This window comes from Tympanuchus pallidicinctus, unplaced genomic scaffold, assembly GCF_026119805.1.
Source record: "Tympanuchus pallidicinctus isolate F22 unplaced genomic scaffold, pur_lepc_1.0 scaffold1, whole genome shotgun sequence".
Classification (NCBI taxonomy): domain Eukaryota; kingdom Metazoa; phylum Chordata; class Aves; order Galliformes; family Phasianidae; genus Tympanuchus; species Tympanuchus pallidicinctus.
In genome coordinates this window covers 152,087-165,161 of record NW_026294618.1, presented here as the reverse complement: position 1 = coordinate 165,161, position 13,075 = coordinate 152,087, and the positions used below count along the sequence as shown (strand labels likewise).

Genomic DNA, 13,075 nt, shown 5'->3' with positions numbered 1-13,075 from the left:
ACTACAGGTGCTGTTTTGCACACAGTATCCTTCCTAGATGTTCTCAATCTGACCTGCTGTCACCTACGGAGAACCTTTCTTCCTACCCTACTGACAATTTCTTGTTTCGTGTTGTTATGATCAGATAGATTAACGCAGTGGAAGAGTAATACAGGAGTGTAACAGCAAAGGGACCAGCATGGATGTGATGCTATTTCACAGGAAAAGTAAATATGCTCACCTGTCTCCAAAGATCTAGGTCTACAGGAAAGGCTCCACAAGGGGGGGGTCTCCAACAAGAAATCCTTCCCCAATAGCAGTCAGCCCCCAGCTGAGGTTTAAGAGAGCTGCAGCCAGGCTCCGCTCCTTCCAGTCCCACAGCTGAATTGCCTTCACCTGTGCTCACAGGACTGACCAGGTCTTTTCCCCAGGTGCTCAATCAGTGGTTCAGGCTGGGACTCAACAGTTTGCATACACATGTGCTAGCGTTCTCTTGGACATACATAATTAGACAAACCACATTTTTTTTTCTTGTAGTGATGGGTAAAATTATTCATTTTTCTTTTCAGCCTCCTGAATCTGCTCCATCACAGCGCACCAGCTAGTTTCCACATCACCTCTGCAAAGTGCATCTTCTGACATTAGAAAAAAAGCAGCTGCATTCAGTCCTAAGGTAGCCTGAGAATTAACTCAAGGCTGTTGGATTTTCAGCAAAAGACAACTGCCACAAATGGCATTACGGTTACCTGGGAGAGCGGAGGACTTCTTCGGCTGTTTTAGGAATCCGGTGTCCACAGCTGATTCCTGTGTGAGGGATGAGAAAAGGATGCAAAGTTTGTAAAGCCCAGTTCTCAGGTAGAAGCCTGCTATAAATGCAGTGGGTGCTAAGTGAGATGTAAGATGAATTAGCAGTTTCCCTCTTCCGCTTGTCTTTTCAGAATAATACTGTATGCAGTTGAACCAGCACAGTGGAAAATAATGTTATGATTTCTAAAGGTGCTTTGTGGAACAAAGGATATTGGATCAAATTTTCTCCCGAGCTTGCTCACTGCTCCTACAGTAATGAAGAGCAGAAGCTGGCTTGCTTTAAAATAATGAGAAGCTGTGACTTTGAGTAATAAGATCATAAATTTTGGTTTGCTATTTCCCATGCATGAGAAGGTTGTGATAGTAAGTATAATTTACTGTGACAAACCACTGGCGTTAATGCTTTCATCAAGAGAAACAAATGGTCTCCTTTTGAAATCTCCTGCCCACCTTGAGAGAGCAATAGGGTTATAAATAGAGAAAGAACAAATATTGACTCTATGAAATGTAAAGGTACCTGGAGTTCACCCATCAGTCTTCAGATTACACCTGCCTTTCAAGATTAATGTTTTTTTCTTCATAATCCACTTGGATGACTTGTTTGAGCTCAGTGCTCTTTCTAGGTTTTCAAAATGTTCCGTACCATTTCTGAAGAAGCTCAGAATTCTGGAATGAGGTAGATATTCCCAACCCAAGAGTTATCTTTCATTTCAGTTTGACCTAAGTGTTTACAAAACTGCCTGGGCTACTCAATGAGTTACTTGTTTGATGGCATTCCTGGTTAGGCTTTCTGTATAACAGCTCCAGAAAATTATTCCTCCATGACTTACACTGTGGGACCTCAGAGAAGCACACCCCCTTTGACATCTGAACCTGTACAGGACTCAAGAGGATACAAGAATTTACTACCTCAGGGAAAGGCCTCAGACACTGTTTGCTGAACTTAATCTCACTTTGTCACACACTTTGCTTCCCCTTTTGACGTCGTAATGTCTCATGCATTTAATCTCTGAAGCGATGCTGTAAAACTATCTTCTACGCAGTCTGTTGGAGTCTACTTTACATTAATTTCAGCATGGGCTCCTGCATTGGATTCAGTTCCTCTTAAAGTGTCTTACAGAACAAACGGACAAAGATGGATGTGTGTGGACACACAGGTGATGTGCCACAAAAGCCATACCTACTTTCAGAAGCACGCCAGGAGCCTGGGGCTCAGGTGAGCAGGTCTGAGCATTGCTCCAGCTGCCACACACAGAGAAAAGAACGCGTTGGTCTGCGGGGTTAAAGCACGTGTGGCTCCAGGATGTACGCTCAAAAACAGCCAAAGCCTGGGGGTGTTTTGACAGAATGAACTGAAGGTTTTCCAGTCCATTGCCTCCCCAAACTCAGTGCTAGAATGCTGTGTCTAAAGAATAGTTTTCTCTCAGCTCTTTGCTTGCTCTACAATAAGGTAAAGAAAACGTATGCTTGAAGGCCATCTTAGTGAACAGCTGTATGTGACAGAAAGGTCTGGTACCTCAGGTCATTTTAGGCAGCGTTTAGGATTTAATAATTTTGAATACTAAATTTCAACAATTCGTATTAAGCTGTGGCAACTCACCATGCCTCACTAAAGGCACGTCCAGAAGGACTAGAGCTGCTGCCAGACTGTTTGAATATTCTAATAAAATTCACCACACACAAACATTTCCAGATTAGCTTTTACATTTCCTTGCAGTCAGCAGTTGCACAGAACCGCTTTGATATTTGGGATAAGCAGGGCGGAGAGGAATCCAGGCATGGCCTTGTGTACACACTGACGTGGTTTTTCAGCAGGGCTTAAGGGACTTACTGAATACGGCAGATGCACCTGGACTGTGTGACCCTCATGGCCTCTCTGCCTGAAGAGTAAAGGGTAGAATTTAGTTAGGTCAAAAGCAGGCTCTTGCCCTCGGTCACTTCCATTAGGAAGATGTCACCATCCAAGCTCAGGAGCGGTGGAGCCACTCCACTCCATGGAGACTACCCTCACATTTTCAGTTAGCTTCCTTGAGCCTCCTTTTTCTCCACTGGAAAAGCACCTCAGGACACTCCTGGAAAAAAAAGTGCCAGGTAGCAGTTAACACCTACACAGATATGCCATATCCTACAGATATGGGCACAGCAAACACTTTGGGGGATTCATTAGCATTTCTTTCTCTCCATTTCACTTTTCTGTGGTATCTCAGTAAGCTGGGATCACTTGCAGACTGTGTTTGTACTTTTATGTCTGCACAAACCAGCAAAGTATAGAAGAGAGGAGAGATGCATTTATGTTGCACTGCTGCATAAATGACAAAGGAAGGAGATTCACTACTGAGACAGCAACTGTTAGAGAAAGGTTTTGGAAAGGAATTAACAAAAGCATTATTTCCACTTTTAAATCCAGTTGAAACTAAACTGTACTGAACCAATGCCCATTTCCATTTCTGAAGGAAACGACCATATCTGCTTCCTATGTGCGCAGCAAGGATGAGGTGAGGAAGGCCTCCAGCAGTTATACTCACTGCTTTTGGAATCTGGCCTCTTGGGACACCGTGTTCTTAACCCCGAATGCACAACATATTGTATCTCCAGATCTGCTCAGCTTCCTGTAAATATTTCTGTATGTATGGAGACAAAATCATAATAATAGCAGGTGTTACTAACTTCTGCTGCCTTTCTTCCAAAAAGATACACGTTTCCTTGGGGAACATGAAGCGCAGATTCACTCCCTTCTTCACACTCTGATGCTTCACAGACAGCTGTGTAAGGGTTGCTGCAGCATCGCCTTGGGCGTTTAGAAGAAATCTTGGATATTTAAAAATATTTAAAAATGTATCATTTCAGACTGCAACACAGCCTGATTCAGAAAGTGATACAGCTTCCATCCTGTGATGCAAAGGCTGACACACATATCCGTGCTGAGACTGAAGAACATTGCCATGTTTTCAGAGCTCAGATCACCTCAATCCTTGTAACAACTTTTACGTGTCTCTACACTGTCAAACAAACCAAGGGTGTTCTACATCCAAAGTAACTGTCTCTGAATTCACTCTGAATCAACACCAGTACAGACTGTCAGGCATCTCTGCACCACAAATATGTACTCCTTCCCTGTCTGGACAAAGCAGTGAATGGTCTGAGATCACAGATCACAGCACTTCAGATTTTCATGCCTACATAAAGTTGAGATGAATCCTAGAGAATAAAAATGAATGATTGAAAGTCACCAGGAAAGGGTGGAGCAAAATGCAAGGCAGATTTAGTGCCTAGAAATCAGAATAGTGCCTAAAAATCTATTTTTCACCTATTAGAAGTAAACCAACATTCAGTGAAACCTTCAGCGAGGGAGTTTGTTTCTAAATGGGCCCAAGAGGAACCAGTTGTATTGGTGACCTGAGAGACGCAGTGAGAAAAACATCAGGGGAGGAAGACAGGTCAGTGAAATGCATGTGCCAAACGAAATCTGATTTTGAAGCATTGTAAGAAGGGCACTGAAATACTGGAAAGATTTAAAAGACAATAATATGAAGGATGACCTTAAATGAAAGACCTTGCCCACATATCATAGGTGACAAGGGACGAGGCTAAGCACTGCCTTCTACCGGTCTGGGCTTTCTCCCCAGTGGAACTCAGATTCCCAAATAGGCAACTGAAATGCATTTTGGTGGGAACAAAAAAGAGCTCCAGCTCTTCTATTAGCTCAACTATTCTGAGATCCCCTCGATCACCATTATGGTATTGGAATTACTCCTCACACCACAAGATAAAACTTTCTGCCTAGCGAGTACTTAGACATTGAGACCGGGTAATAATCGTAACAACATCATTTTGGGGGGAGCACGGTGGTAAAGTGTTCTGTATTTTAAGGGGCGGAGTGCCCCCTTCTGTCGCATCCCGAATTTAACAGGCGTTACACCAACAGGCTGCGGAGCCCCGCGGTTGTGATCAGCACGGCTGCATGGAGCTGCGACTCGGAGCCCCAAGAGCTGATGGCCAGCGGGCGGTCCTTGCTTCGGTGTGAGGGTTCGGGCGGGGCAAAGCGAGCTGCCGCTGCCGGCAGCGTCACTGGTGTAATCAGCGGATGAAGTCGGGCATATTTCGAAGGGAAGCCGCAGATCTGAAGTGATGGGGTGTTACTGACAGCTCTGCACTCTGCGTTTGAGCTTTGCGTCTCCTGCAGCCACCAACTGAATCCAGGCTGTTCCGAACAACTGAGGAAATCTGACTGAAATATATTTAAAAGCAACTCAATAATGCCTATGTGTATAATCATGTCTGAGTTAATCACCGAGGGCTAACTAGGTTATTAACAGAGCTCGAAAGGGGTCGAAGTAGAACGGCGCACAGCCTCGCTTCGCGCTGGGCGTAGTTTTGGCCCTCCGCTCTTGCCGTAGCCACCCTGTACTCTGGCGCCAGGGGACCGGAAGTGGCCGTATTCGCTATGGCGGCCGCCTGTGGGAGAGCGCTGCTGCAGGGCGTCCGGCCCGTCCGTGAGCACCGCCCGCCTTTCTCCACCCGGCCCCGGGGAGGGAACCCGGGCCCGTTCTGTGGGGAGGGCGGGGGTTTGGGCTGCGAAGCTGTGGGGAGCGGTTCCTTTTGAGAACGGCGTTTTTCTGAGCGTTTTATCTTTACAGGGTGGTTTTCTTCCTCGACTTGTCGAATGAGCAGCGACGGAGAGCCCACAAAATTCCAGCCGCCCCCGAAGCCCGTCATTATTGACAAGCAGAAGCAGAGAGAGGAGAGGAGGTAGGAAGGGTGGCTGGGGCTCTGAGGTGTTAGTGCGCAAAAACTGCATGTCGGAAGGGAGCGGACACAGCTCTGTGCCTTTGGCTCACATCTCGAGGTCGGCTGGGAGCTGAGCACAGGTTTTGCCCTTAGTCAATGTGAATTTTTCTCCAGCTAAGCATTTTTCGTGTCTCCTAAACCCATCTGCATTGCTTTAAGTGGCACGGTGTTTGAAATGGTGCTGCTCCCTCTGGGAGGAGAGTGACAGTGTGATATTGTGCACATTGGGGGTATTGGTCAATGGCTGCATGTATCCAAAGCTGTGCCCAGCTGGCCAAGAATGCCAACAGCATCCTGGCCTGTATCAGAAATAGTGCAGTCAGAAGGGCTGGTGAGCTGATCTGCCCGCTTTTCTCAGCACTGCTGTACATCCAGTACTGTGTTCAGTTTTGGGCCCCTCACTATGAGAGAGACACTGGAGCCCTGGGTCATGTTCAGAGAAGGGCAATAAAGCAGTGAAGGATCCGGAGCACAATATCATGGGAGTGGCTAAAGGAACAGGGATTGTTCAGGCTGGAGAGAAGAGGGTTCAGGAGAAACTTTGTGTCTTTCCACTGCTACTGAAAAGAAGTTGTGGCTGGGTGGGAGTCAGCCTCTAATCCCAGGTAGCAGCAAAAGGACAAGAAGCGATGGCCTTCAGTTGTGCCAGGGGAGGTTCAGGTTGAATAATAGAAAAAATGTATTTTCAGAACGCTCAGGTGGGTGGTGGAATCACTGTCCATAGAGGTGTTTGAGATCCGTAGAGATGTGGCTCTGATAGTTTAGTGGGCATGGTGGGGATGGGTCAACATTTGGACTTGATGATCTGATCCTTTCCAACTTTAATGATCCTATGGTTCTATGATCTTGTGAAAAACAGCATAATCCTCAGGAATGGGAAAAGTATTAAAAACATTATAAAATCTTCCGTTCTGCCTTCAGATCTGTTAGTGTTCATGTCTTTAAGATGTGAAGAGTAAGCGGCTATGGCCCACCTAAGACATGCAGCCTGTAATGAGGTTACCAGGGAGAGCAGGGATTTAAATGATGTTTCTCCGGAACTCCTGAACTTACCTGGAGTTGAGCAAGGCCTCTGACACGGTCCCCCACCACATCCTTATCTCCAAATTGGAGGGATGTGGATGTGATGGGTGACCACTCGCTAGATAAGAAACTGGTTGAACGGCCACAGACAGAGGGTGGTCCTCAATGGCTCTGTGTCCAGGTGGAGGCCGGTAACGAGCGGCGTCCCCAGGGCTCTGTCTTGGGAGCGGTGCTCTGTAACATCTTCATCATGACAGCGATGGCGGAATCGAGGGCAGCCTCAGCCATTTGCTGACGACACCCAGCTGAGTGATGTGGTCGACACGGTGGAAGGAAGGGAGGCCATTCAGAGGGACCTCGAGAGGCTGGAAAGGTGGGCAGGGGGAACCTGATGAGGTTCAACACAGCAAAGTGCAGAGTTTGGCACTTGGGCTGGAGGAATCCCAGGTATCCACACAGACTGGAAGGAGCAGTGCTTGAGAGCAGCCCTGCGGAGAAGGACCTGGGGGTCCTGAGTGTGAAAAACTGAACATGAGCCAGCAGTGTGCCCTTGTGACTTGGAAAGCAAATGGTGTCCTGGGCTCCATCAGCAGAGGGGTGGCCAGCAGGGACAGGGAGGTGATCGTCCCCCTCTGCTCTGCTCTTGTGAGGCCCCATCTGCAGCACTGTGTCCAAGTGTGGAGCCCCCAGTACAAGAAAGACAGGGAGCTGTTGGAGAGGGTCCAGAGGAGCCACAGGGATGAGCAGGGGGCTGCAGCACCTCCACTACAAAGACAGGCTGAGGGAGCTGGGCTTGTTCAGCATGGAGGAGAGAAGCTGCGGGGTGACCTCAGTGCAGCCTGCAGTACCTAAAGGGAGCCTGCAGACAGGAGGGGAGTCAGCTGTTGGGAAGGGGAGATGGCAGCAGGACAAGGGGAAATGGTTTGGAGTTGAGGGAGGGCAGATGGAGGTTGGATGTCAGGGGAAGTTGTGTGCTGTGAGAGTGGTGAGGTGCTGGAACAGCTGCCCAGAGAGGCTGTGATGCCCCGTCCATCCCTGGAGGTGTTCAAGGCCAGGTTGGATGGGGCCCTGGGCAGCCTGGGCTGCTGTGAAATGGGGAGGTTGGTGGCCCTGCATGGCACAGGGGGGTTGGAGCTTCGTGATCCTTGAGGTCCCTTCCAACCCAACCATTCTGTGATTCTGTGACTCCTGTAACTATGAGGATGAGGGGCAGGCCTGATAGCAGAGGCCTGATGTCATTTCTCATCTTAATGGCTGCCTGCAAGCAGCAGCACTGAGCAGAACCTCCATGTGCTGCCCTGTCTATCCTGTGCTTTCCATGTAGTCTATGTAAGGCTTGTCAGGCAGGTATGCATTTGTCGTCTTTCCTGTGCTCTCTCCTGACCAGATGCTGGTCTTCTAGGAGTTAAATGTGAGTTAAATGTATCCATCTTCATTCTCTGGCTCTGAGGCCAAGTCTTCATGCTGTCTGAAGCACAGTGACCCCATGCAAACAGTGTGTTGGTAGTGGCCCTCAGGCCAGGCCAACTCTGTGTCAGGAAGCCTTCAACTTACTGCCAGGCAGTTGAGCTCCAGAGCATGAGATTTCCTTGGCACGGTGTAATTCATCCGAGCAGAAAAGAGTTTTTAGTGTTCCTTTAAGCTTTGCCAACACAAGATAACCACTCGAATGTGATGTTTCCTGTAGGCTCTCTTCAGCCGTTTGTAAGAAACAGTAATAACTTTTTTCCTATCTTTTACTATCAAGTGATGAAATAAGAAGTGTTTTTTTATTATTATGGATTACAGTTAAACTATGAAATAATCTGCTCCTAAACTGAGATAAAAGTAACAGGATTGTCATCTCTTGGTCTGTTCTTCCAAGAACAGCATTGTTTTGGGAAAAAAAAATGCGTTTAAAACAAAAAATCAGTAATTTGCAGTTCCTGTCTCTGAGAAGACAGCTGGCACAGATGGTCAGCGTGTGGCAGTATTTAGTTTTTAGGCAAATATTTGGATTTCTTTAATATTTTTAATGGAAATGTGGAAATGCTTTTGTTTTAAACTTATTTAAGTTTGGATTTTCTTACAGGTTTTTGAGCCCTGAATTTATACCTCCCAGAGGAAGAACAGATCCTCTGAAGTTCTATATAGAAAGAAAGGATATGATACAGAGACGAAAAGTCTTCAACATCCCCGAGTTCTATGTTGGTCAGTAGCAGCACTGGAACTGTCATACTTCTTAACTGTTGTTCGTTGGGTGAGATGGTTAAAAGCTCTGGAATTGAGTTATCATGGGACATCGCAGCATCTGCTGTGTTAGATCAGCCTGTGTGTGTGTCTGTGCTTACTAGTTCATATTTTAAACTCATTCAATTTCCAGTGAAAAGATAATACTTTGTGTTTCTTTCAGATAATTTGTGTATGTTTTTTTTAACTGGCATTTCAGTGTGGTTAATGAGTAAAACTCAAGGAATGGAAACTGATTATTTGTGTTCAGTTTGTGTAAAAAAAACTGTACAGGTGAAGGCTTAAGGAGGGACAGAGCTTTACAGTTAAGTGCAGAATCACTTTTAGCCTGTTCTGAATGAATGTATGCTACAATTTATTCTGTTTCTGGCAGTTCAGTTGGATGATTAACCATTTTTGAAACGTGCCTGTGCTCCACCTGACCCTTGTACCATGTGCTGGTGTTAGTTGCTTGCACAGCCTGCTGTTTTTCCTTGGTTCCTTTTGCAGGCAGCATACTTGCTGTTACTACTGCAGATCCGTATGCTGATGGCAAAACCAACCGGTTTGTGGGGATCTGCATTCAAAGAGGAGGAAGAGGGCTTGGTGCGACCTTCGTGCTTCGGAATGTGATCGAAGACCAAGGTGGGATTTCCATTGAGGCAGTAATCCATACATTTGAACACATGGCACTGCTTAGTCATTTTATGCCTGTGTGCTGTGTTTCAGATCTGTACTCGCATGAGGCTGAACGTGTGTGGTGGCTGCACACTGATGGGCAGCTCAGATCCATCACACTGTTCTCTCACTCTCCCTACTCAAAAGACCAGGGGAAAAAATATATATGAAAAAAGGGTTGTAGGTTGAGATAAGGACGGGGAGATCATGTTCAGTTACCATTGTGGACAAAACAGACTTGGCGTAAGGGAGGTCAATGTAATTCATTGCCGAGTAATAACAAACTCAAGTAGTGGGGAAGTAAAAGCAAACTGAAAACACCTTTCCTCCTTTCCTACCTTCTCCCCTCAAGTGGCACAGAGAATGGAGGCTGCAGTCATTTTGTAATGCTTTGTATCTTCACTCTCTTCCCCTGCTCCAGCATGGCATCCCTGCCACAGAATGCAGTTCTTCCTAAACTTACTGCTAGCCATGTAAGCCCTAGAGCCAGTTTGGGCACTGTGGATTTGTTGCACTTGTTGCACAGTTCAGGCCCACGGCATAACAAATGTGTCTGTGTACACACACACACACACTCATTCTCAAGCCATTGTGTTACCAACAACTGGACTTACTTGCCTGTGCAAATGCAGGTGTAATGCATGTGAACAATCACCTGTACCCACAGCACTGCGTATGTTGTTCCCTGTACAGGTGGAAAGCAGCTCTTAGATTATACAGAGTTATAGAACACTGAAGAAATACTGAATTGGTATTAGTATTTCCAACTATGTGATCACTGAACCAGACTTCCTCTCTCGAAGGTGTTGAAATTTGTTATGAGCTGTACAGTCCTCGAATCCAGGAAATCACAGTTCTGAAGCTGGAAAAAAGGCTGGATGACAACCTGATGTACCTGAGAGATGCCCTTCCTGAATATAGTACTTTTGATATGAATATGAAACCTGTGTCTCATTTAGACCATGAGGAAATCCCTGTAAACAAGGTAGGAGTTCAATATTTTAATGGGAATTAAAATAGCAGGGGATAATTTAGTTAACTTTCTGACTGATACAGGGGTTGCATCAGGGTGCTGAGCCATCCCCTGGGGCTGCTGCAGGGCTCCATTTGAGGGCCAGATAGAGGACTGCAGCAGGGAAGGCTCAGGGTGGAAAAGCTTCTGCAGCAGAGGTTGATCAGTCATGGAACAGGTTCCCCAGGCCCAAATATGCCAGACTTCAAGGAGCCTTTGGACCCCACTCAGACACTGTGGCTGGTTTTATGTGGAGCCACGGGTTGAACTCCTATGATCCTTTGCAAGTCTCTTCCAAGTGGCCATTTGATAATCGCCTGCAAGGCTCTTAACTTCTAGTTGTGTTAGTGATACAAGTATGTAACACCTGGTGCCTTAATGCTGCTCCTGTAGTGAAAACATTTATAACCGAGTACCTGCCTTCCTCAGAAGGCAACTTAGAAGAGACGGCAGGAAGTAACAGCCTGCAGGTTCCTCTGCATTACATGCAGACAGCACAGCCAAGACTGGAAACTTCATGCTATTGACTTGGGGGTGGAAGGAGCAAGATCTGCACCTCAGGAGCTCTGGCAGACTGGTAAAAGAATGCCATCCACCTTAGCTTAGGGGAAAAGGACAAACAGCTGCTGCCATGTTTTTTTTTTCCCTAGTAACACAGTTAGAACCATAGAAGAGTTAGTTAGGGCATGCTGCTGTAAGGACCGTGTAATAGATCAGTTTCATTTAGGTTAATTAACAGACATAAAAGACAGAAAATCCCTTTTCTCCCACTGATGACCAATAGTCCCTTAGTTTACTGACAGATTGGTCTGTTTTTTCTATTAAAGCAGCACTTGTCTCACTACTTTTGGTTCACAGTCAGAATTCTGACCTTTTAATACGTTTCATTTTTTATTTTTTTTTTAATCTTTCCCCCTAGCTGCAGGTAAGAATGAAACCTAAACCATGGTCAAAACGGTGGGAAAGGCCAAAATACAACATAAAAGGAATCAAGTTTGAGCTACCTGAGAAAACAATGAAAGAAGCACAGAAGTGGAAGAAGCCCTGGCTGGAGTTTGATATGCTGCGAGAGTATGATACCTCAAAGATAGAGGAAAAAATATGGAGGGAAGTGAGTGAAGAGCTGAGGAAGTAACAGCTTTGAGTTCGGCGTATCAATTGTCAGTTCTCAAGCTTTGTATGCAGGTAAAATACACAGTAAAATGTCAGCAGTTCCTTTCTGAATGTTCAACTATCCAAATAGTTGTTTCTTCTGTCTTTGCCAAGTAGGCAGTGGCCAACTGTGAAAACGCTTAGTGCAGTAGGTTCAGAGGGGGCTGTGGCAGGGAAGCAGACATTCAGCAGCTCAACTGCACAATCTGAGAGTAAGTGCTGCTTAGTAGCCCTGTAAACACTTTTGAAATCACATTTGGTAAAGCACCAGTAATCACCTGACAACAAAGCAGCAATACAAACATTCTGAAACCAGCGTGAAAGAACGAAGCCAGATGAGCTGTTAGTCAGATGAGGTCGTGTGAGCGGGGTAAGGTTCAGCGCCCCGTGCACAGTAGGGTCTCAAGATACTCAGCTGCGATGGGGGTCTGAGCTCCAGTAAAAATTGCCTTCCCCTCTGACAAGTGATGACAAGTGATGTCTGCAGCCACTGGAAGAAGCACCAACAGGTCAAGTATGATAGAATCTATTCCAGTTTCATAGCAACACAGGATAATTTCTTCAGGAGCAACTTTCAACATGAATGAGGAAGCAGGAGAAGAGACAAAGCAAGCAGTGAGATCACAAGCTCGAGCTAATTACTGAGCAGTTACATTTCCTTTGCACTCAGGAAAGTAGGAGTACACAATTGTTTACCACAGCGCTCCCAGTTCCTGAAGATAATGAAGTGCCAGTGGTGGCAGAGTTTTTATCCATGCTTCACATGACATTACTGCCATATGTTCAAGCCTTGAAAATGTTAGAAGTCTTATTAACACAAAAATATCTTTACTCTTCAAAATAATTGCTCTGCTTTTATTTTAAGTCATCTTTTGTCTGTAACACTGATCAATGCTATTTACAGTTAAAATAGTTTACAAAAATATATATTCTGTCATAAAAAATAGAAAAATCGTAGGGAATATAAAAGCCTCCAAGAGTTAAATGTTAGACACATAACATTTCAGAGAAACAGGAACTGATGAGCTTAGAATTTGTGATGCACTGCTGTTTCTACAATAAACCTTTTTATTCTGCAGCAGTAATATTTACTGCACATAGACAAAGTTATACTACATTAGAAATCTGACACGGGTACAATGAAATGAGGTGTCTTACTGGGAAGCCAAAGTAAGACTTGCTTAGAAAGTCAGTTACTAGAAGGTAACTGGAGTTGTTCTTCTGCTTGTCTGATAAATCAGGGTGTGACAACTCCAGGTCCGTGCACCAAGTGCAGTCTGTATGTCAAGCACAAAGCTCCACTACAGACCACACTCTGGAGAAGAACAGACACAGATGTTAAGATGTTCTCCTGTGCAGCTTCTTACCTTCCTGAACACCCGTTTACCATCAGGATGTTCACAGATCAAACTCCTCCCTGCACACAGA

The 13,075-nt window shown here is 45.7% G+C and overlaps 2 protein-coding genes across 2 annotated transcripts in view; one reads left to right on the top strand and one right to left on the bottom strand.

The window, feature by feature from the left end:
• Positions 1-13,075, bottom strand: part of LOC128085658 (uncharacterized) — a 222,382-nt gene that overhangs the window by 91,488 nt on the left and 117,819 nt on the right. The window lies entirely within an intron of this gene.
• Positions 5,149-11,729, top strand: MRPL19 (mitochondrial ribosomal protein L19). Its single transcript, XM_052693454.1, has 6 exons — positions 5,149-5,279; positions 5,424-5,535; positions 8,669-8,787; positions 9,316-9,450; positions 10,287-10,468; positions 11,415-11,729. The coding sequence occupies exons 1-6, from the start codon at positions 5,231-5,233 to the stop codon at positions 11,628-11,630; spliced, it is 813 nt and encodes a 270-aa protein (XP_052549414.1). The 5' UTR covers positions 5,149-5,230; the 3' UTR covers positions 11,631-11,729.

Coding starts and splice junctions, on each gene's coding strand:
- MRPL19 (XM_052693454.1), top strand. CDS start 5,231: ATGGCGGCCGCCTGTGGGAGAGCGCTGCTGCAGGGCGTCCGGCCCGTC. Junction 9,451..10,286: donor GAATGTGATCGAAGACCAAG/GTGGGATTTCCA, acceptor CCTCTCTCGAAG/GTGTTGAAATTTGTTATGAG. Junction 10,469..11,414: donor AGGAAATCCCTGTAAACAAG/GTAGGAGTTCAA, acceptor CTTTCCCCCTAG/CTGCAGGTAAGAATGAAACC.